The 22431-nt window shown below is 46.8% G+C and overlaps 1 protein-coding gene across 1 annotated transcript in view; it reads right to left on the bottom strand.

Annotated features, from left to right (window-relative positions):
• ELAVL1 (ELAV like RNA binding protein 1) overlaps positions 1-22431 on the bottom strand; it is a 45792-nt gene that overhangs the window by 4547 nt on the left and 18814 nt on the right. The window contains exons 3-5 of the mRNA XM_054050187.1: positions 12105-12208; positions 8993-9146; positions 5499-5724 (exon numbers count right to left, since the gene is read on the bottom strand). Coding sequence (XP_053906162.1) covers positions 5499-5724; positions 8993-9146; positions 12105-12208 — 484 coding nt within the window. The remainder of the gene's footprint in view (positions 1-5498; positions 5725-8992; positions 9147-12104; positions 12209-22431) is intronic.

Raw genomic sequence — 22431 nt, 5'->3', positions numbered from 1 at the left:
AGGAAACCTCTGATACTACTGAACTGGATTTATACATTCTTCTTCCCACTCTAACTGAGCTCTTCCCCCTGCACAGCACTCCAGCAGTATTCATACATAACATAAAGCAAAAAACCCTCTCCTTTTTATGTCTTGCTTTGTATCATTTTCTTTTCGCCTATAAACCACATCTCTAATTCCCCTTTACTTTAATTCTGGTCTCCATCCTAAAAATTCAAAGCTTCAGACTATTTCAATGCAATATCAAGGTTGCACAGCTAAGCACTCAAAGGTCAGGAAATGTGAAAGTTAAGGTAAAAGTCTCAATTTTCTCCCTTGCTTTTATGTACTTTCTAAAACTGTGAGGTCAGGTGATTGTAGAAATATAATGATACTATACCAGGGGTTCCCAAACTGTGGTGTACCACTGGGGACATGCAAACCACTTAAAAGCGGTACACGTGCTGCTCTCTGCCAAGAGCATGGCGGTGGCAGTTCCTGATTCTCTGCTGACCTGGAGAAAACAGGGAATGGATGTCTGGGCAGTGAACGCTGCATGAGCTGCCAAACACTTCCCCACTGACTCGTTCTCGCCCTGCACAAAGCCAGGAGCTGCTGCTGCCTTTCCACAGCAGGGAGGATTGGAGGTGGTGTGTGTTGGAGAGAAGGGGAGTGGAGCTGCAGCAGCACACATGTGCAGGGAAGCAGCTCCTGACGGGTGTGAGATGCACCATACGAGAGAACCACTCGGTCACCACCCCCATCCCAGGCTCTCTGGTGCTCAGAACGCATCCCCTTGGACCCATGAGGTGCTAGACCCTTCTGCACCCAGCGCAGGGGAGTCCTGGTGGAACAGCCTCCTTCCCTCCAGGGCCTGGAGCCAGCCAGAGCAGATCAGGCTCAGCCAAGGCTGCAGCCCTGCTGGTGTCCGGCTCCGTGTTTCAGGAGCTCCCGCTGCACATTCACTGCTGCTGCCACTGCGGGGCAGACCCAAGCAAATCCAAGCTTGGGAAAACTTGTCCTACTTACTCTCTTGACAAAGTAGTTACGAGTGTCAGAATGTGACTGAGAGGCACTCATCCCTGTGGACTCATGATTGTGTGACATATCTATCTATTTTGGCTTCTATATCAAAGTATTCCTGGGTTTGCATGCTCTACACGCTTACTTGTTCTGACCACCTTCAGCTCTGCAGCTTCTTTCCATTTGAGTAATGATCCAGTAGGGTCTATTTAACTTAATATCTGAGAAGTTTTCATCTCAACAGATCACCAGTCCTGGGCTCCTGCTCCCGTGTGTGGGGAGCGGACAATCACTGAGCTCGGCATCACATGCCGTTGGTTCCAGCAGTTGGTGTGGCCCTGAAGCTGCTCACTCTCAAGGCTCGGGCTCTGCCCACAGGCCCAGATCAACAGCACACCAGGGACTGGAAACCCTTGCAAAAAGCAGCTGGGGGCTGAACTCGGGAAGACAACATATCTAAATGCATATTACAGGCAAAACAATACAAAACAGCAAGTACCTCTGTCCTCCGGATAGATGGATTTCACACAGATTCTCTTCTCTTCCTGCTTAGACTCACAAAAATTTTATACCTTTAGCTTTATAAAAAAAAAGCCCAAAGACCAAGGTAAAAACACCTTTAAGAGACTTGAAAAGTCATTCCAAAGAAACAGCCGCAGGAAATATTCCTCTCATTCAGGTCTAACACGGTTCTAAAGTGAAGTTGTACTTTGAAAGTTCACATGGAAAAGAAATCTCCCACAGAAGTTACCGCCTGGTTGCAAAGCGACCATCAAAAGTGTAGTCTGCAGAAGTGACCGTAAGCGCGGTGCAGGACCAGACCTTTGAGGAAGGCTTGATCTACGTTTAGACTGGAGTTCGCCTGGACACCTCTCACAGGACACAGTGCACATGCAAGAGCGCTTGCCCGATGTGCAAAGCGGGGCTCCTGCCACCCGATCCCGACTGATCTGGGCAAATGACATCAAAGCCCACAGAGATTCAAGATTTTGAGAGACAAATTTTTTGAAGTCCCATAAATCCTGTAATTTGGTTCCCAGGCTCACAGGGACTGCCGGGCCCTCACTTCTGCTGCATTTCTTTTCATACACTCTCTTTCACATTGTTTTTTCAACCCCCCCTACGCACCTGCAGATGACGTTACCTGTGGATGGTTCTTTTAAGCCACGCGAACCTCAACCCTCCAACGTCGTGTGACATTAACAATCAACACGACTTAAGTATTTTTTAACTGTAATCTATTTTAATTTATAACCTTCTCATTTATATAAATCTTGTGCTTTACTGCTATGAGGCAGACTGCTTCATTTAATAGACTCTGGGGTTATTTTAACACACGAGAGGACACCATCTCAGAAGTGACACTTTTAAATGAAAATCAGTTATTGTCACTGTCATGGAAGGTCTAGAAACTCTTTTAGCTGAATTCTTTTCAATGCAATCTGAGAGCATCCATGAACAGCATCACAGGTAGGAGCAATCCCACAGCTCACACGCCACTAAGCAGTACCATTATTTGTACATTACCCTGTGTTGTCTCCCCACACGAGCCCGGCACTATTTTATTTTTGAACAGCTATACAAAGAGCAGAGGTTCAGCTGCACTGATACTGGTGACATCCACAGTCTCCCTCAGAAGCCACTTTTCCTCCTATACCCTGATACAGAAAGAAACAGCCTACAGAATACGTCTTGTTGAGTGTTCAGCGCCATGAGCTTTAAGCCTGAATTAGCGGGTATTAAATCAAACAGCCACGCATCAGAGAATGGCAGCAGTCAAAATAAAGGGTTTGGGTACCACGTTCTTCTAGAACTTTGAATAAATGCTACTCTGGATGAAATGTTTTCTTCTATGACATTCTCAACACAGACAACTCGCATTCAGATTAAAAACTGGCTTCAAAGTTTAAAATTTGAACAATTTCAGTGGAGTGAAGCAACACATACCTGGGAGCTGCCGGAGTGGTACCGGCAGGGACAGGGTCACACACTCCGGAGTCTCCTTGCATCTCCCCTTATTCGAAGAAATAACAATCCTTCTTCAGGCACTTTGGCCTTCACTAATGGACTCTGGTACCAAGAGGTTTGCCCGCTGAACTCGGTGGGACCTGGCTCCCACCCTGAACAGGTCTGGGAGCAAAACCAGCTGAACCGGGAATACTTGTGAGATTTGAAAGAAACTTTCTAGCATAAAACTCTGTTAAGCAGTGAAAGCACAGGACTTCTAGGGACACTGGCCAGCCTTCACCAGCCTTAGGAACTAAACTCCTTCATTCCAGCCGAACTCAACATCTAAGAATCTGCTATTCCATCTAAGTAAACAAATCTTACACTCAGGGAAAAAAACTTGCTCCAAATGTTTTCTCTCTCCTCCAAACCCAACTCCATGCTGCAGCATCATTCCTGCTGGATGGAAGCAGAACGCTCTGCACTGTGTCTCAGAGCTGGCAGGTGGAGTCAGTTCTCCAGTGGGATGAGGCATTAAGACCAGATCCTGACAGGAGCCACAAATACCATAGGAGCTACAAGGGATTAACAGGACATTGAACAAAGGGTCTAAGCGATATCTGTAGGAAATTAATAATTACAAATTAGAGATACTAAACACTTAATCCTGGATTTACAGGGATATGATGGAATGAGATGAAGTGTAATCAAAATGACAGTTTAAGTATTCAACCTCCGCACAACTGTTATTTATACAGACTGAGCTCTCTGGAAGCAGCTTACCCTTTCATCATGTTTTGTTTCCAAAACAAAACAAGACTCAGTCCAAACAAAGGTTCCTAAGCTTTACCACAGTATGAATAATCACAACTCATTAAGTTCAGCACCTTGTAAGTGAGACTCACTGGAAAAACCTGCAGTTAACACCAAAGATGGGAAGAAAAACAGGCAGGGCTGTGGGACAGCACATGCATTGTGCATATGTGCCTGCACACACACATGATTGAGGGAAGGCAGTTGTACAGCAAGTGTTAAAGTTCTTGCAAGGCTGCAGATGGTTCTTGTCTTCAAGTAATCTGGTGACTCTGGTGTCCACAGCATATTCATAACTGGATGCCTCAACCCAGAACTGCTCTATTCACACCTCTGGTTTAGTGGTGGACTTAGCAGTGTGAGGTTGATGGTTGGACTTAATGATTTTAAAGGTCTTTCCAACCAAAATGATTCTCCAACTCTGATTCCAACTGCTCATTAAAACTTGACCTGCAACTACTAACATAAATACATCAGTCAGTTTTACTACTGAGTGATCATTACAGGACAGAAATTAATTCGTACCTTCGTTATGGATGTACACTGCTTACTGTGATGCATCTTAATTCTGCTATAAAATTTAAAGGGGAAGAATGAAGATAAAAATGTCCAGATACATTAAGAATGAAAACATGAGACCTAAGCCTCGAGATCTTCCTGGGACCAGGACACACTGAAGCCCTCGCTGATGCAAAGGACTGAGGTGATTTTTTTAATAGTTCACCTAACTGCCAACAATGTAGAATTTCATTCCTTGGTGTGGTTTAGGAGGTTTGAGCGTGGAGATCTAGATAAGAAAGGAGATCTTGTTGGAGGAGCTGCCTGCACTGAACCTGCCTGGGCTGAAGAGAATCGGAGAACAGCTGAGGCTGTCAGGGTCCTCTGGAAATCCTCTAGCAAACCTCCCTGCTCAGGGGCACCGAGAGCAGCTCAGGCCCGTTCCAGCTGGGCTTTGAGCAACTCTGTGGCTGAGCACTCCAGAGTCTCTCTGGGCAACCTGTTCAATCAGCAGCAAGCACTACTCAAACTCTCACAAACACATCCGTAACAAAGTCAGTAACTTTATCTGCAAAACCGTAAATCTAATGCATTTTCCAGAGAACAGTCCAACTATCCAAACCCCTCTTTAAGCAGCCAAGGAATTCAACTTCAAGCAATTCATATTCAAAACAAGCAAGGCCATCCTCAAAGGCCAAAATGCAACACCTTCTGCAGCTCCGGAAGCAGACGATGTGTTGGGAGCAGTTGATAATCCTACTGCACTCACGAGGACTCAAGGACAGACAGAACCCTGCACTGCTCAAGGTTCCTATGCAATCAGAAATAAGGTTTGCCTGGTTTATTCTGACACCTCCCTGCTGGAACCAATGGTTCAGAGCTTTAAGTTGCCAAATTATATCTGCATTCAGATCTCTGGACTGCAGAATGGGGATCTGTTGAGACAGGAATCTACCCACACCCCTCTAGAACCACCTCGTTTCTGTCCTCTCACTATTCACACGGTTAAGTGTATATACCTTTACATAATTAACTTCAATATCAATTTTACAAGTAAGATTTTACTTTAATCATATTTTAATTCAACAATTTATTTACATATAGGAGACAGAGTGCACTATGGATTCATTCACACGCTGCAACGAAGATATTACTGCGCCGCTGCAAGAGTGCAGCTTCGCAGATGGACAAGGGAACAGTCGGACAGCCTTAAATGCATTTAATTCTTCCTAACCTACCTGAATCTTTGCGCCTGGTGGTGCACCGGCCCTCCGAACCGTCTAGCTGGTGAATGACACAGCTGCGACAACAGGGCCACATTTTTGTTCTGGTTAGGATTGGCTGCAAACTTCACTGTAATGGGTTCGGAGGAACCTGGGGGTTTGTGACCATTGAAATTTGTAATTGCCTCTTCTGCTTCTGACCTTTTGTCAAACCGGATAAATGCGACCCCTCTGGACAAACCTTGTAACCAAACCAATAAAAAAAAACAAAACAAAAAAAAAAAACAAAAATAAAAAAAATTGAAGTTCAGGATAAACTCAAAATAACTTTGAAAGCAAAGAACGAAAAAGTTAAATATTTCTATGGTCACAGCTTTCAAGTTCTCTACATTTACTGATGTTTCTTCAGCAGCTGGCAGAAAAAGTACAAAATTAACAAACAAAAGACAAATTAACACATTCATTTCAGCGATAACAACCACAGTGACTAAAACACTTCATAAAAACAAAATTCAGTGGGGTAGAATTCCATGAAATCCGTTACCAACTGACATTTCCATTAGCAAAAATCTCCAAAATTTTAAATTAATTCACACACACACAAAAATTCATTCCAGTTGGTTAAAGCCAAACCGAAGCCCCTTAGCTTTGATCACTTTGTCACTGAATAGCATCTGCAAACACAAAATAGATACTGATTGTTCCCAGTGGTTTCAGTTTTGCCTGCTCTGATTACTAGGTGAGAGCTGCATGTCTCACTAATAAAGCTGTTTAACCGTCTGCAATGAAGGGATCAGAAGTTCATCACATCACAGCTGTTATTTCTGTCACATACATTGTTTTTAATTCATTAAAAACTGATTACAAGGCACCACTGAGTAACAGTGCCAAACGGTTACGCTGTGTCAGACACCTGCACCTCTTCCCTAGTTCTGGGGAGGCACTGGATGCCGTTGTCCCTCTGACCCAGAGATGAGCTCTGCCCGCCCCTATGCCTCTCCCGTGTGAGACACCTGGTGATAGCAGTTATTGCAAGGAAGCGATGGAAAGCCTGTGGTTTCAATCCCAACCCATAGCAAATATTACGGCTAGGCTAGGGCTAAGGTTTCACCAGCTCCAGTTCAGAAAGGGCCACATCAAATACTTCCAAAACCCCACACCCACACAGGGCACCTTTCTCTGACGGTGTCAGAAACTCGTTAAGCCATAAAGCTGTTTGTCACCACTGAACAGGCTTTCCTGTATTTCACAGGAGGAAATGCAACGTGACAAGCCCCGGGCATGCAACAGGGAAACAAAAGGGAATCCAAACCCTGCAGCTACCACAGTGTGGTCTCCAAGAAAGGCTCTGGGAGAGCTTCCATAAATAACAACTCCTGTTTACTGCGTGTTGCTAAGCGTGCAAAGCCACGCGGCAAAAGCCTGGTTCCTACGTCACTGCGCTTGGTGAAGACAAGAACTGAGCACTGGCAGGAGGTGCTGGGCACTAAAGGGGCTCCTGGGATGGAGGCGCCCTGTGAGGAGTTTGATTTCTGGCTGGTTACTTCCAAAACAACAGGCTGGACCAGATCAGCTTATCGAATTAGAGCTGACTGTATTATACGCTCCAACACCATGGAGACTGGCCTTTCCATGCTGGGAGGAAGCACATGCCCCATCCTGGACAGGCAGCATCACCAGGAGCCAGCAGGGACTATCCCAGCACCCACCATGTTGTTACTGCTTCTCCTCCTCCATGTTTCTCACCCAATCTATCAGAGTGTACATCAATAGCGTAGAAAGCATCTTTTTAAACAGATTAATTCTCAGAAGCTGGAGAGCAGCCTCTGCTGAGAAGGTACAGCTGGAAGCACAAACTGAAATTTGGCAGAACTGGAACCAGATCAAGATAGGAAACGTGGGTCTGAAAGCCAAGGCATGGCCACATGCCTAAAGTGAAAGAAACCCAGGCTATCCACACATTAAACTTTATAATGTAAGCAGGATATACTCTTCAAACAACACGTAATTAAAGTTGTTTGAAAGCAAGTGGTGTATTCTGAGCCACCACTGAACAGGTCAGCACCGTGCCTGAGCGTACACGGTGAAAACCGCATCGTGCCTGGCGAGATTTCAGCTGTGTGACCTCTGCCATCTCGTTCAGTGCTCAGGCACAGACAGATGCTAGCTGAGCTCCACTGACAGCCAGAGGAGGGCTACTATTCCGGACACTCGTATTGATAGTTTTTTTTGTGATCTAGAAGTCTCTCTCTTTCTCCTCCCTCTAGCTGTCACCCAGCACTAGAGACAGAACCATACATTTATCAAAGCTGCACAAAAGGAATCCTCCTCCTGGAATCAAGGAAGGGACAGGTAGCATTTTCCTTGCTCAATGTGAGTGTCAGCGCCCAGATCTCATCCTGTCACCTCGGAGTTCGTTACACACAACTGCATTTACAGCGCAGTCTGACCACATCGAAACACTTCAAAGCAGATGCCCAGACAAGGAGCTGGCTCTGATGGAGATCCCTAACACTGCAGACCCGAGTCAGATGAATCCCACCTAAAGCTGCTGCTGACCCACTCTAAGTTACAGCAGATTCCTCACAGAGCGTGGGAGCTGCTGCTTAACTCCTGTGCATCCACATACAGACTGACACATAAATGTTAAATGTGGAATTGCTGAAAGACTATCCTCTATTCTAATACAGCCCAGGCATAATCAGTGGAAAAGTGAATTTGTAGAAGTTCGCTCCAAATTCCTATCTGACATAGGGGCTACTGGAAAAAACACGGGACACCCCAGGATACAGCGTAAGCCATGGCCTTCCATTATACGGTCCGAGACAACTGGCTAAGAAATTAAAACACACTGTCACTCTGAGGCAGTGTCAACACTATAAAGGAAACCCTTAACTTTGGTCTCTCCTGAGCTGAGTGCTTAACTAAGCAACTGCACCCTTTTCTTTCTCTTTTTTCATAAGCAAAACACATTCAGAGAAGTCAAGACTGCAGCACTAAGTGCATGAAGTTCATTCTTTGGGTCAGCAGGAACCACAGGGGACTGTGAGACACCCTGCATGTTTTAGAATATGAGGAATTGTGTCAGTGAGTTCCAGGTTGGTATAAAGACAAAACACATTAATGTTTTGGGTTTTAATCTAGAACTAGGACCTGGGATTTACGTGTGGATAACAGGTGCATTTGTGCAGGGTAGGTACCATTAGCCCTCCAGATCAAACACTGCACTGCGGTAACACCCAGTGTCACAGCAAGAGAGTGGATCGGGCAAATCAGCAACTCAGCCTGGCACAACGGACAGTAAGAGCACAAAACCAAAGGAGGCAGCGTGAGTAACTCTGAGTTACAAAAAAAAAACATCGCTAAAGGCTATGCCATTAAAACTATCAGTGGTTGCCACCAGGTGTCGTAGTTAGCTTGTGACAGTCTGATTTAACTTAGGAACTACCAGAGGGACAGCAAACAGGCCATAAATGACAGTTTCATGGCACCAGTGCAGCAGAACCCACCTGTAGTTTGATCCACAAGCACGCGCGAGTTGATGATGCGTCCAAAACGTGAAAACATATCTTCTACATCTTTCTGTGTCATTGACCTTGGTAGTCCACTAATATATAAATTAGCATCCTTGATAACTTCAGAGCTTGGGCGAGCATAGGAAACCTTAGAAAAGAAAAAAAAAATGGTATGTTTGGAGTGTAAACAGGAAAGAGTAATTAATCCTGCCAGGAGGCACTTTCATTTACACCCCACTCAATGCAAGCATTTTTAAATGCCGTTCAAAAAAGCAGCACTAGGAGATAGAGAAAATTCCTAGAACAAAAGGAGAAAGTCATGTCCCTCAGCTCTGTTCATTTTGACCTTATCCAGTCGATAAAGGACATCGTGGCACTGCTGTAAGGAGACAGCGGCAGATCAATAACCAATACTGATGCTCCCAACAACCACATCTGCCACATTCACAAATCCCTGTCTGAGGTTCCAACTCCAACACTGGACCAATCAGAAGGCACAGATCACATCAAGAACTTGTGCTGTCAGTATATTTTGTAAAGCCTCATAAAAAGATTTCACCAGCCAAAGTGCAGTTTTCCATCTTCATTCCTGCTACTCGAGACAGCTCCAAGTGTCACCTGAGCAGGCACAATTCCCTGCATATGCAGTGCTAGTGGTTATTTCAGAGAAGGAGTACATGTGTATTAACAGGAGTTAAAACAGAGATCATCAGGTATCTGAGGGCTTAAACTTCCAGAGGGCAGACTTTGGCCTGTTCAGAAGGTTGATTAGCAAAGTCCCGTGGGAAACAGTCCTTCAGGGCAAGGGAGCCCATGAGGGTTGGGCGCTCTTGAAAAATGAAATCCTAGCAGCTCAAGAGCAGGCCATCCCTGTGTTCCGGAAAAGGAGCCGGCGGGGGGAAAAGCCAGCTTGGTGGAGCAGGGAGATCTCAAGATGCGTCAATAAGAAGAAGAAGCTCTATGTGCTCTGGAGGAAAGGACAGGCATCTTGGGAGGACTACAGGGACGAAGTGAGATCGTGCAGGGAAAAAATCAGGAGGGCCAAGGCCCAACTAGAATTAAAACTCGCTAAGTCTGTGAAAGACAACAAAAAGTCTTTCTACAAGTACATTAACAGGAAAAAGAGGACGAGGGAGAATATCCAGTCTCTAGTGGATGCAGAAGGAATAACAGTGACAGTGGATAAGGACAAGGCTGAGGTACTTAATGCCTTCTTCGCCTCAGTCTTTAATAGCAAAGGAAGTTGTTCCTTCTGTTTTCAAATCCAAGAGTTAGAGGGGCAGATTGAGGCTCCCGTGATCCAAGAGGAGGCGGTTAGAGACTTGCTTGCCCAGCTAGACGCCCACAAGTCTATGGGGCCGGATGGGATCCACCCAAGAGTATTGAAGGAACTGGCGGATGTCCTTTCCAAACCCCTATCCATCATCTTCCAGAGATCCTGGCTGACTGGGGAAGTTCCACTGGACTGGAGGCGGCTGATGTTGTGCCCATATACAAGAAGGGTTGCAGAGAGGATCCGGGGAACTACAGGCCTGTCAGTCTCACCTCAGTGCCAGGGAAAGTCATGGAACAGGTAATCTTGAGTGCTATCATGAAGCACATGCAAGAGAACCGGGTGATCAGGCCCACTCAACATGGGTTTACAAAAGGCAGATCTTGCCAAACTAACCTGATCACCTTCTATGACAAAATCACTCAACTACTGGATGGGGGAAAGGCTGTGGATGTAGTCTTCTTGGACTTCAGTAAAGCCTTTGACACAGTTTCTCACAGCATTCTGCTGCAGAAACCGTCAGCCTCTGGCCTGGACAGGCGCACACTCTCCTGGGTTGAAAACTGGTTGGATGGCCCAGCCCAGAGAGTGGTGGTCAATGGAGTTAACTCCAGCTGGAGGCCAGTCACAAGTGGGGTTCCTCAGGGCTCGGTACTGGGTCCAGCTCTGTTCAATGTCTTTATCAATGACCTGGATGAAGGCATCGAGTGCACCCTTAGCAAGTTTGCAGATGACACTAAGCTGGGAGGAAGTGTCGACCTGCTGGAGGGTAGGGAGGCTCTGCAAAGGGATCTGAACAGGCTGGACTGCTGGGCCGAGACCAATGGGATGAGGTTTAACAAGGCCAAATGCCGGGTCCTGCACTTGGGGCACAACAACCCTATGCAGCGCTACAGACTGGGGGAAGAATGGCTGGAGAGCTGCACAGAAGAGAAGGACCTGGGGGTAATGGTTGACAGCCGACTGAACATGAGCCAGCAGTGTGCCCAGGTGGCCAAGAAGGCCAACGGCATCTTGGCTTGTATCAGAAATGGGGTCACCAGCAGGTCCAGGGAGGTTATTCTCCCTCTGTACTCAGCACTGGTGAGACCGCACCTCGAGTACTGTGTTCAGTTCTGGGCCCCTCACCACAAGAAGGATGTTGAGGCTCTGGAGCGTGTCCAGAGAAGAGCAACAAAGCTGGTGAGGGGGCTGGAGAACAAGTCTTATGAGGAGCGGCTGAGAGAGCTGGGGTTGTTTAGCCTGGAGAAGAGGAGGCTGAGGGGAGACCTTATTACTCTCTACAACTACCTGAAAGGAGGTTGTGGAGAGGAGGGAGCTGGCCTCTTCTCCCGAGTGACAGGGGACAGGACTAGAGGGAATGGCCTGAAGCTCCGTCAGGGGAGGTTCAGGTTGGATATCAGAAAGAAATTCTTCACAGTAAGAGTCATTGGCTACTGGAACAGGCTGCCCAGGGAGGTGGTCGAGTCGCCTTCCCTGGAGGTGTTTAAGGAACGGGTGGATGAAGTGCTTAGGGACATGGTTTAGGGAGTGTTAGGAATGGTTGGACTCGATGATCCAATGGGTCCTTTCCAACCTTGTGATTCTGTGATTCTGTGATTCTGAGAGATCTGTCAGTTCAAAAGCCTGACGACAATTTGGAACAAACCCACCTGCTGTTGTAAAAATGGTGGGAATGAGAAAAAGGGAATCTTTGAATACAAAGCTCACTTCACCACTGCCCTCCTAGATTCTGCATGTCCTGTGGCTGGAGAGCACGTAGCCCTTACCACCCTAACAAAGTTTTTAGAATGCCATTTACACAGAAGACAGAAAAAAATCCAGACATCCTACCTTGATAGTTTTTGACTGAAGTCTGAGGCCGTTCAGTGTATTTATTGCTCTTTCCGCATCTTTCGCAGTGACATAGTTGACAAAGCCGTAGCCTAAGCTGTGTCCTGTAGGGAAGAACATTTGTTAAATGAATCCTAGCAAAAGAAAGTTACCCCCAGGAAATGCAAATGAGAAGTGAACTCAAACAATCCACAGAAGAAACATTTAAAGAAGACAAAGAAGTTCCTCAAGGCCAGCATCAAACGAAGTAACTCGGACCTCTTTCATTTGCCATTCTGGCCAGCGTGTGTCAGCCAGCTGCAGAGGGTCACCGACAGCGAGGAATTCCAGTCCAAAACACCAGCTCTGAACACTGGTAAATTAAATGGGTGTGGAACACAGGCAAGAGTTCAACAAAGTTCCTAAGTACAAACTCCATAGGTAAAGAGCAGAAAGCGAGAAAGTGTGAGCAGGTGAATGGCTGGCTGAGAAACCCTCAGGCTGCTCATCTTTGTGTGGCTGTTCCAACCCCCACCCCTGGGGACAAGAGGGGAAAAGACGTTTTCATCCCTTCATACACACCCAGAGCCCATAAGCAGCACAGCTCCCAAACACAGGATGAAAAGAAAATTTTTCGCTCTTCAGTTAATGCAGACAATTCCTGTGCTGTTTCATCAGTTCACTCTTTGAGAATAACACAGATCTTCAAAACATTGTAGTTAAAGGTTATTTATTTTTTTTGCTTCTATCTCCAACCATCACAAATCCATTATAACACCACATCCTAAGATCATTGCAGATTGCAATTTCCCAACAATTAGAGGCTCTTACTGCTGTAGACCCAAAAATAACTACAATACTTTCAAGACTGGCTCAGTGCAATAAAGCAGCTCATGTTCAATAAGGCACACCTTTTTCAGACAATCTCTCCCCGTCTCAGCCAGATCTATGGGACTTGCTAAAGAAAACTGTACGCACACGTAGGAGACGTTATTTTAACAATATACTATTTTTAATTTATTATTAAGCTCTGTTGTTAGGCTTGAGAACACTGAAAGACACAGTTAATTGTTATGGTAGAAGATTCTCTTCTGAAATGCAGCTTCTTTTTGACCACACCGCAGTGCTCCGCAGGTGGCAGGGAAGTTTCGGAACACAAAACACACCCCCACCACCACCCCCATCTCCCCAGAGTCCAACAGAGCTCATCTAAGCACAAAATGTCAGGGGAACAGAAGAGAAGTGTTGTGACACCGCAGATCAACCCCAGCTACTGGAAAAAGAATCGCCAGTCCACTGAAGGAACTGAGACCTGCGAGTGTGAGCAGTGCAAGGGATGGAGAGCCCTCACACGACAGTGACAGCAGAATCCCAACAGCGCAGCTCCCTGGCGTGCCTTTTGCTCAGCCTGTGTTGGTGTGAGTCCTAACAGACCGGGAATTCATCTCACCCCAAACACTGCCAGCGTCTGTTTCCTAACACACTCCATGTGTAAACAGTCCCGGTTCATTCTTACTGTCTGCTACTGCTCCCACAGAAGCCAGATCACCTTTGTGTTCATCCCTCAGACAGGAACAGCACCCTACAGATCTGGCACCACTTCCGCCAGCACAGATCAGACTCTCACGATGCCAGAGGCTTCTGCACAACTGTAAGGCAAATTGCTCTTTGACAGCCAAGCAGGATTTAACTCTGCATAGGAAAGAAATAAATGCAATAAAAGCAAGATGTTAGACACCAGCTGCTGCTCCTTTGCCCTTTGAAGATCTACAATACCGCTGAGCAGGGCTCAGCAGACACATCTAACATTTATCTACACCATGGGTTTTGTTGATTGCTTTAGAACATTCATTTGCTGGTTTAGTAGTCAGAGATGATCAATCACTTAGGTCAGATCTGGTTGGTCTGTAATTACTTGCTTGCTGAGACTCTTTTCCCTTGATTAAGAAAACAAATAATTTAACAATTAGAGAAATGACTGGACTCTGGCTTATTGCTCCAGACTGACCAAGAAAACAAAGACAAGTTGAAGAAGGAACAAACCTCATGCAGAGAGCAAGCAATGACTCTTCCCCTCCTATGGGAAACAACACGCCAGCACCCACTCAGGGCACCAGCTGCTTTAGAGATATTTTCAGTCTGTCCCAAGAGCCACACAATCACCAACATTCCAGCAAAGTACAGAATAGAACCCGGCCCTGATAACACTTATGGAAATAGGGCCTTGAAACCAAGGAAATAGATTTCAAGATGAATTTCTCTGAGCCTGACGACGGCACCCCGGTAGCCAGGGCTGCCTCTCCCCAGTGGATGCTGCCCTGGGGAGAGGGTGACTCTCTTCTTCTGGCAGAGGAAGTGCAGAAGTCCACACCGTATCAATTTAATAAGCTATCTTTAGTGCTCTTAGTCATGGAGCTCAGGGGCTCAGCCTGTGACCGCTGCGAGCGAGTATCCTTCTCTGTTTTCTTGCAACAAGTTCCCAAAGAACACAGCAGGCAGGCGACCGTTCCTCACCCAGAGCCTTCCTGGTAAAACACCAGACAGGTTCCATGCTTATGCACTGTCTGAAATCAGTGGCGAAGAAGATTCAGCTTTTGGTTTTATCCTGTATGTGAGTAACAGCGTTCACAGACACACCGAAACAAAAGAGACCACGCGGTCTGGGTCCAGCTCCTGCAGCCACGAACTGTCTACCCTCTCTTCCCAAATCATTTGCAAGCTCCACATTAAAAGCAGTTGGATTTTTGTCTCAGGAACTCGGACTGCAAGCATGTTTTACAAAGCCACTCCAATGCTCACCTTTTCTAAAAGCGGTTGTACAGGTCGCTCAGTAACTGCTTCTCATCAGAGTTCAAAAGCCCTGGGAAAAGGGAGCAGGGACGTTGTGGGGTTCACAGGAACAGAGATTAAAAACAAAAGGGTCTGCAAACCAGCACAATTACAGCAGATACCAGATTTTCTCAGATTCACTGTAGGCATTTGACAATCACTTCATACTAAAACCCAGACACTTAAGCCACATTAACTCTTCCCAGGCAATAGGGAAAAAATACCAGTTACCTGTCTTTGCAGAACACGAAAACACCAACCCTCCCTCTCAGACCACACTTCCCACCCTTCCATCACACCAGCGCAACGCAGCTTCTCAGCCCTTAAGTAAAGGCTAAAAAAAAGCCAATCCATGCAAAATCAACAACCAAGCTCTTCTTGCTCTGAGTGCCGAACACCTCCAGCCCCAGCCCTCTCCAGCCAGTCTCTACCTCCAGCTTGGTAGGTGATGTAACACATAACAGCCCCAGCATTGCAGGAGTACGTCCTGCTGCTTCCTCATGAAGCACTCTGCAGGAATGCTTTCTGCTCTGTAGCTGCACTCTGCATCCCCCGTTCCCACACAGCCCAAACCACCTTCCTCGTCATGCATCCCAGAAAATCTATAAGTAATTCCCCGTTACACAGCATTACGATCTGTGGCAAGCAGACAAGTCATTTGCTTTACCATGATGTTAAAGCCTGCTATAAACTTGTCGAGCAAAAGAAGATGACACTGTAACAGCTTTCAAACTGTTTTAGTGGACTGTAATTAAAAATGTTTATTAAAAAGTTTCGTATATATAAATGCAAACCTCCTCAAGAGACAGAGATAAGAAAAAGAAACAAGCAGGTCCTTATCCAGATGAATAATTAACAGACAGACCATAAAACCTAGTTTTAAGCAAACTACTACATTCCTTCTTCTGCAAGAACCTGGTTTTGTTCCATGACAAAAAGCTCTTTCATGAAAGAGGGGACTCATTTCTTTCTGTGCATCACTTGGCTTTCTGTTCAAGTCCTCACTTCCCCTCCATCTCCCCGAGCTGCACTGCTTCAGCTCTAGCTTGTTCCTTATTCCGTCCCCCCTTTCTTATTCTGTCCCCCCCACCGGCTTACAGCTCCAGCCTCACTGGGCGGTTCAACAGAGACCGGAGCCAGCACTGCTTTCTCACTTCCCTACGGAGCAGCTGCATCCCGAAAGCACTGAACACACATTGTCTCCATCCCACCCTTTCCAAGGAAACCTAGAGGTAAACCTGGCTCCTGTTGTGGCAGAGCACCTCAGTATGAAGGCATTTCGATCTCAAGGCATTTTAGTTTAGAATGTGTTTCCTGAACTGAGAAACAGTGTTTTGAGATTAAATTAAAAACACAAGTCACTAACACAGAAAAATGGGCTGCTGCTCCCCAGGCATCGCTCACGGGATGATGGGGAGCCTTGGAAAGCATTGGGATTGGGGTTTCTGTTTGTTTGGCTTTACAAAATGCACTGTCAATGACAACCAGCTTAAATACATGCAAACGCATCATGAAATACAGTGTCCAAATACCAGGCATCAGCGTGCTGAAAAAGCAGAATTCAAAAGTGGTGACTCTAGTTCAGAGGATGAGAACAGATTAAAAGTGCTCAGCTGTGCCCGCTGTGGGCTTTCCTCAGCACAGCTACGCTGCGGTACAGCCGAGGACACACCATCACATCACGGATGCAAGAAGCACCCTTGCACCCAGTATCTCCAAAGGGTTACAGCGATGCAGAAACACAGAGTGAGCAAAGGAGAGGGTGGATTCCAACCCACTCAGACAGTCAGTGCTGTGCACACAGCATCTCTTGTTTCCCAACATCCCAACACCCAGAAAAACAAGCAGATGTGTCAGCAGGGCAGCCTGGCCAAGCAGGGGACCCATGGCAGAGCTCCAAGGCACATGGGCAGCATTCCGGAGGTGGAAGAAGCAACAGCCTACAAAGGAGGAATTCAGAAGCAGCAGCCACTCGGTCTCAGGAACATCAGGGCTCGACTGCAGCGGGGACTTGAAAGGAATAAAACCCAACAGAATGTGATATCAAGGATAATGAGAAAAGTTTCTGCTGCTGCCTGAGCAGAACAAGACTGGAAAAGGAAAATCTGAGACAGATGCTGAACAAGGCGTGTGATTCAGTGACTGGTACCTGATGCTTTCTCTGCATCAATCCTCAAAGCTCAACAAACCTCTGTGCTTGAGGAGAAGGAGTGCTGCTGGGTGAACACCAAGTCGGGGATTGACTGCTTGAGAGAACATGACCCACTCAAGTGGGACAAGATGGGCTCTTTCTGAAGGTGCTAAGACACGAAGCTCACATCCTGGTCAAAACTGCTCTCTATTGTCTTTGAACGGTCATGGGAATTGGAAGAGGTCGCCAACAACTGCAGGAAGGCAAACACCATGTCCATCTTCAAAGACTTATTTATGCCTGGAGCAAGAGGAGTCTGGCAGGGACTGGGACCTGCTGTTCAATATTTTATCCATGACCCAGAAGAGGCACGGGAGCATGCTCGTACCAAAACCAGAGAGGAACCTGGAGGGCAGGGCTGCCACCCAGAGGGACCTGAAGTGGCAACAGGCACCTTGGGAAATGCAGCGAAGACAAACCCAAAGTCCTGATCATAGGAAGGAAGAAAACCCAGCAACATTGCAGACTGGACACCTACTGGCTGGAGAGCAGCTCCATGGAAAAGGACCTGGGAATCGTGGTACAGAGCAAGGTAAGCAGAAGTCAGCTGCGTGCTGTGACAGGGAAGGTTAACAGCGCCCTGCGTTGTACTAAGAACAGCCAGAAGAAAGAGATCAACCCCTGTCTCACCACTCACAACCACACATAGGAGACTGCATCCAATGTTTAGTATCTCCCAACACAGGAACTAGAGTGAGCTCAGCAAAGAGCCACCAAGATCTACAGGGAAATGGAGCATGAAGAGGTAGAAACCAGACGGGATAAAATCCTGAGCAGCCTGGTCCAACCTCCCAGCTGACTCCGCTCTGAGCAGGAGGCTGGGCTACTGTCCCATGAAACCGTACCATCCTAAAACCCCAAATGAAGGAGGACTTCAATACCACGTTAACCCGTGGTTCTTCCAGTTCCACAGTGCAAGGTCTCTTTGTATCAAGGCAGCCCACATGCATACTTTATCTCAGAGGGGAGGGGAAACGGAAGGTTTGGAGAAGGTAAAGAATCAGACTTTGCTTCTCCCTCACAATATTTTCTCCCATTCATGGAACTATTTCTAAATTTTGAGTTTATTTCTAGCGTAGTCCTTAAACCAGAGCCTGAAGTCACTGCTATGTGGCTGGCGACAGACTCTGACAGTTGCCAGTGGACTGGTTATTCCGTCACACCGTTTTGGAAGCACTCATTCTCACAGTCTATTTTTAATTGAGTTAAAACTCCTTTCTGTAGGTTTCCACTAGGATTCTTCCATCATTTTTCTGTCCACTTCTCTCAGGAGATGATGCTGGTTTCCAGCTCCTACTTATGTCCTTCAACTGAATGATAAATTAGAAATGGTAACCACTTTTCCACTTCAATATTTTAAACATAGTCTCTGAACACCTCTACACGTACTGCTTGGCTCGCCTTTGGAGAATGCCCCTTGGCAGTTTTTGTTTTCATACTACAAGGCATCCTCACAAAAAAGAGAAAGCACTTTCTTGAAGGACCGTTATCAAAGCAGATTTTTGGATGCGAACAAACATCAAGTATTTAATGACTGAGCTTAAAAACGAACAGTAAAAGGACATGATCTTCCTCTGCAAGTCTATGCTGATCAAATCCTACCATCACAAAACAGAAGTGATTCTGTTTATTACTGGTTTATCACATAGCCCACATAGCGCATTTTGGAAAACACAGGCATCTCCCTGTACAGTCAGTTCTTCATTGAAGACACAGATGATGCACTCAGCTACTCTGAGAACACACAAACCTGATGCTGAAAGCCATAGCCTGAGCCAGAACTGAACCTTTCTCCTGATCCAGTCCCCATGGACCCTGGACTGGGGTCCTTAGAACAGGTTGCATAGAGAAGCAGTGGCTGTCCCATCCTACAAATAACGTGGCCTCTCCTCCATTTGCAAAATCAACGTTTGCCTCGGAACAGAGATGACCATGAGCAACTCAGACAGTTCAGACAGAATTCAGAGGCTCCAAAGCTGACTGAACAACACAAGCCTGTTCTTCACTCCAGCTCAGAGACAGCTTCCAGAGATCTCACCATCCCCACAATATTTAAACCACTCTACCATAGGCAGCAAGAGCAACAGCTTTAAATCCTGAAAACAGATTTGCTATTTGCAGTAATTAATTTCATTTACAGAAATTCTCCTGCACACTAATAATTTCTGTACGTTCTCTTTACGTTTTCTCCTTTCTCTCATTCCCAGAATATTTTTCTATTGAGATTTAATTTCAGTTGCTCTAGGGCTCTTTTCCCAGATGAATCACCAGCATCCAAGATGCTGTGAAACAAAAAGGATTTGTAAAGTGAACACAGAAAATACCAGGCCCAAAGCTGTGAATGAACACCACATGCTGATGTCTTGAGGAAGCCTCTGGGAGGAAAACACCTGGCTCACTTACTGTAAGAACTCAGTTTTTTAAATTCGGGACAGCTTTTGTTCATCTGGAAAAAAAAATTGACTATTCCAGACTCTGAATGCTGAAATATCCACTCTCTCCACGTCCCTGGGAAGGCACCACAGCTTGCAAATAACAGCACTTCTTTAGCTGCAAACATCACAATGCAAAACCTCAGCAAGTGTTCAGAGGCAACACAGTCAGAGATTAAGCGGAACTAAATCGTTATTCTGCAGAAACACGGCTGCTGCGCTGGAAGACAATAAAAGGATTCTCAGATGAGGTGGAACAATGAATCCCACTAAAAATAGGTTGAGAAATATTCGAGTATGACTGAAGATGTTGCTATACAGCTCAGGGCTCGGTGAGGGAAAAGAACGCCAAACAGAGTTATCTTTACCAGGGAGTGCAGGGATAGGACAAGGGGGGACGGTTTGAAGGTGAAAGAGGGGAGATTGAGATGACACCTTCGGAAGAAACGTTTCCCTGTGAGGGTGGGGAGGCCCTGGCCCAGGCTGTCCAGGGAAGTGGTGGCTGCCCCATCCTTGGAGGTGTTCAAGGCCAGGCTGGATGGGGCTTGGAGCCCCTGATTCAGTGGGAGGTGTCCCTGCACATGGCAGGGGGTGGAACTGGATGGGTTTTGAGGTTCCTTCCAACCCAAACCTTTTCATGATTCTGTGATTCTATGAAGCAAAGGTGTCACCTTGTGCAAAGCAGAGTGGCTTCAGCAGTGGCTTCACATGACAGCCGCTGCAGCTGTGCAGCCTTTCTGACTTTGTGCATGAATGCATTTAACCCTCTCGATGTTTCCAGACAGAGTAAAGGCATACCCATAAACCTAAAACATAAGGAGTCATCCTTCATCATGTCAGCCCTTCCTTATAGCATTCAGAGGACACTGCACAGGTCCCTCCTATTGGCAGCACAACTCTTCCAAGTCATGTATTGGCTTCAGGAATGCCAAGGGTGGAACCTATCCCACCATCCAGGCCATTAACAAAAACTTTGAAAAGAACGGGCTCTGATGCCAAGGCTTTGGGTACTTCACTGGTGACCAGCCTTCAGCTGGACTTGGTGCTGCCCATTATCAGACTCCACGATGTTCAACCCAGCAACCAGTCTGTCACTTGGTCTGTCACTTGGTGACGCAGGCCCTCCAGCAGCGATCAGAATGCATCCCTCGTGCCTCTGGCACCCCTATAGCCCAGCCCTGCAGAGCTGCACCCTCTTGCGGTCCCAGCCTCTGATGGTACAGGGAGAGCATCTCCAACGGCTGCCGGAGCCTGTGCAGCCTCATGTCACCCCTTAGCGCACACAGGCCAATAGCAGCAAAGTCCGTGGTCCCCATCAGCACTGATGTCCTGTTTGCGCTCCAGGCTGGGCTGTTCCACAGGCCTTGTCCTGAGCAACAGCTGAAGAGGTGCCCGACTCCCTAAACGGAAGCAACCGGAATGACAGCTCCAGCCTCCCTTCGACCAAGTGCCCTGAGAGAAGTCGAGGGCTCCCACAGCTTTCCTGTCATAGCAGCAAGCGCTCCAGTTCCTCAAGGGGGTTCCACAAGTCCACTGACAGTCCCAGAAATTCCAGGAACATTCGGAATCAGAACCTGGGAGCTGCTGCTGCCACCGTCTGTGCTCGGAGCACACTTCAAGAACCCAAGTAGCATCAAGCGCATTTTCCCCCTGCCGGCACTCCGTTATTGCCTCCAAGGGAGTTCATCTGCCCAGCCCTATGATAAAGGAAATGAAGTGAAGCCCGCAAAGCCAGAAGGGTGTGAACGTTTCCAGCGTTTGGCCTACTCGGCGGCAAGCCATCTGCACTCTCATTACATTAACCGCTGTGCGTAGGCCGTCCTGAACACACATTTAAAGAAATTGCAAACCACCAAATGTGATTAAAAGCTAGGAAACAACCCAAGTGTAATGATGCCTTCCCGTTGCATGGTTAACAGCAAAACAGCAGAAGCAATTTCACAGTAGTTTTCCAAGCAAAAGGAAACAATTTCAGCCAAAGAGTACACTTAAATACTTTCCACAAAATGCGACCACTTAAGAATTCTGTTTCTCAACCAGAGCCCTGCGCTGGTGAAGCGCACAGTGAGTCACCCTGTCAGAGAAGCCAGAGCGCTACTCACTGCCTTCCAGTGTCTGAAAGGGGGCAGGGAAATCTTGCTTCCTCTCCTTCTTTAAAAGTTTACAGGGCCACAGCCATTCACCTCTTTTTCAGCTGCAACATTTCTGTGGAGTCTTCCAGAGAAGACTTCACAAAAAGGAAAAGACAGGGAAGAGGTGAAAAGGCACACCGATTCCCAAGGAATTCCATCTACCTGGAACTGATTTCCTCTTGGCCCTGTAAGCAACGCGTCACAAGCACATGCATTGAGCTGTAACAATCTGGGGGTTGGCCACACAACCTTAACAACTCACCCCAAATACCCACTGCTCCATGTTTTCCAGCAACAGTGGAAAACTTTGTCCCCAAGAGCTGCTGATCAAGGAGTTCAACGTTACTGAGCTCCATCAGAGCTCAAACTTTGCACAAATGCAGAGCTGAGAGGAAGCCCACTGCTCCTTTCAGTGCCTGCACAGAGGTGGCCGTATTGCAGTAGCTGCCAGGTACAGCCAGAGTTGCTGGCACAGCCTGAAGGAACGTATCCTGGATTCCCGAGAGAAGAAGCCACGTGTATTTTGCCGTGAGTATCACTGGGATCCCTTAGTGCCAGCTCAGACAGTACAGAGAAGGTGTGAGGGTGGAACAGAAACCCTCAAGACACCTCCCAACTGCCATCAGAACACTTTCAGAGCACTGCACACAGCCAACTCATCACCGGGTGCTCGGGTGTCACGACCAATAAAGGTCTCAGAGCAGTCCAGGACCCTAAATACATGGGAAGTTTAACCCAACCTGTTCAGAGCTATCAGATCCGAA

This window comes from Cuculus canorus, chromosome 27 (assembly GCF_017976375.1).
Source record: "Cuculus canorus isolate bCucCan1 chromosome 27, bCucCan1.pri, whole genome shotgun sequence".
Lineage (NCBI taxonomy): Eukaryota > Metazoa > Chordata > Aves > Cuculiformes > Cuculidae > Cuculus > Cuculus canorus.
The sequence above is the reverse complement of the archived record's forward strand: the minus strand, read 5'-3'. Positions and strand labels throughout refer to the sequence as shown.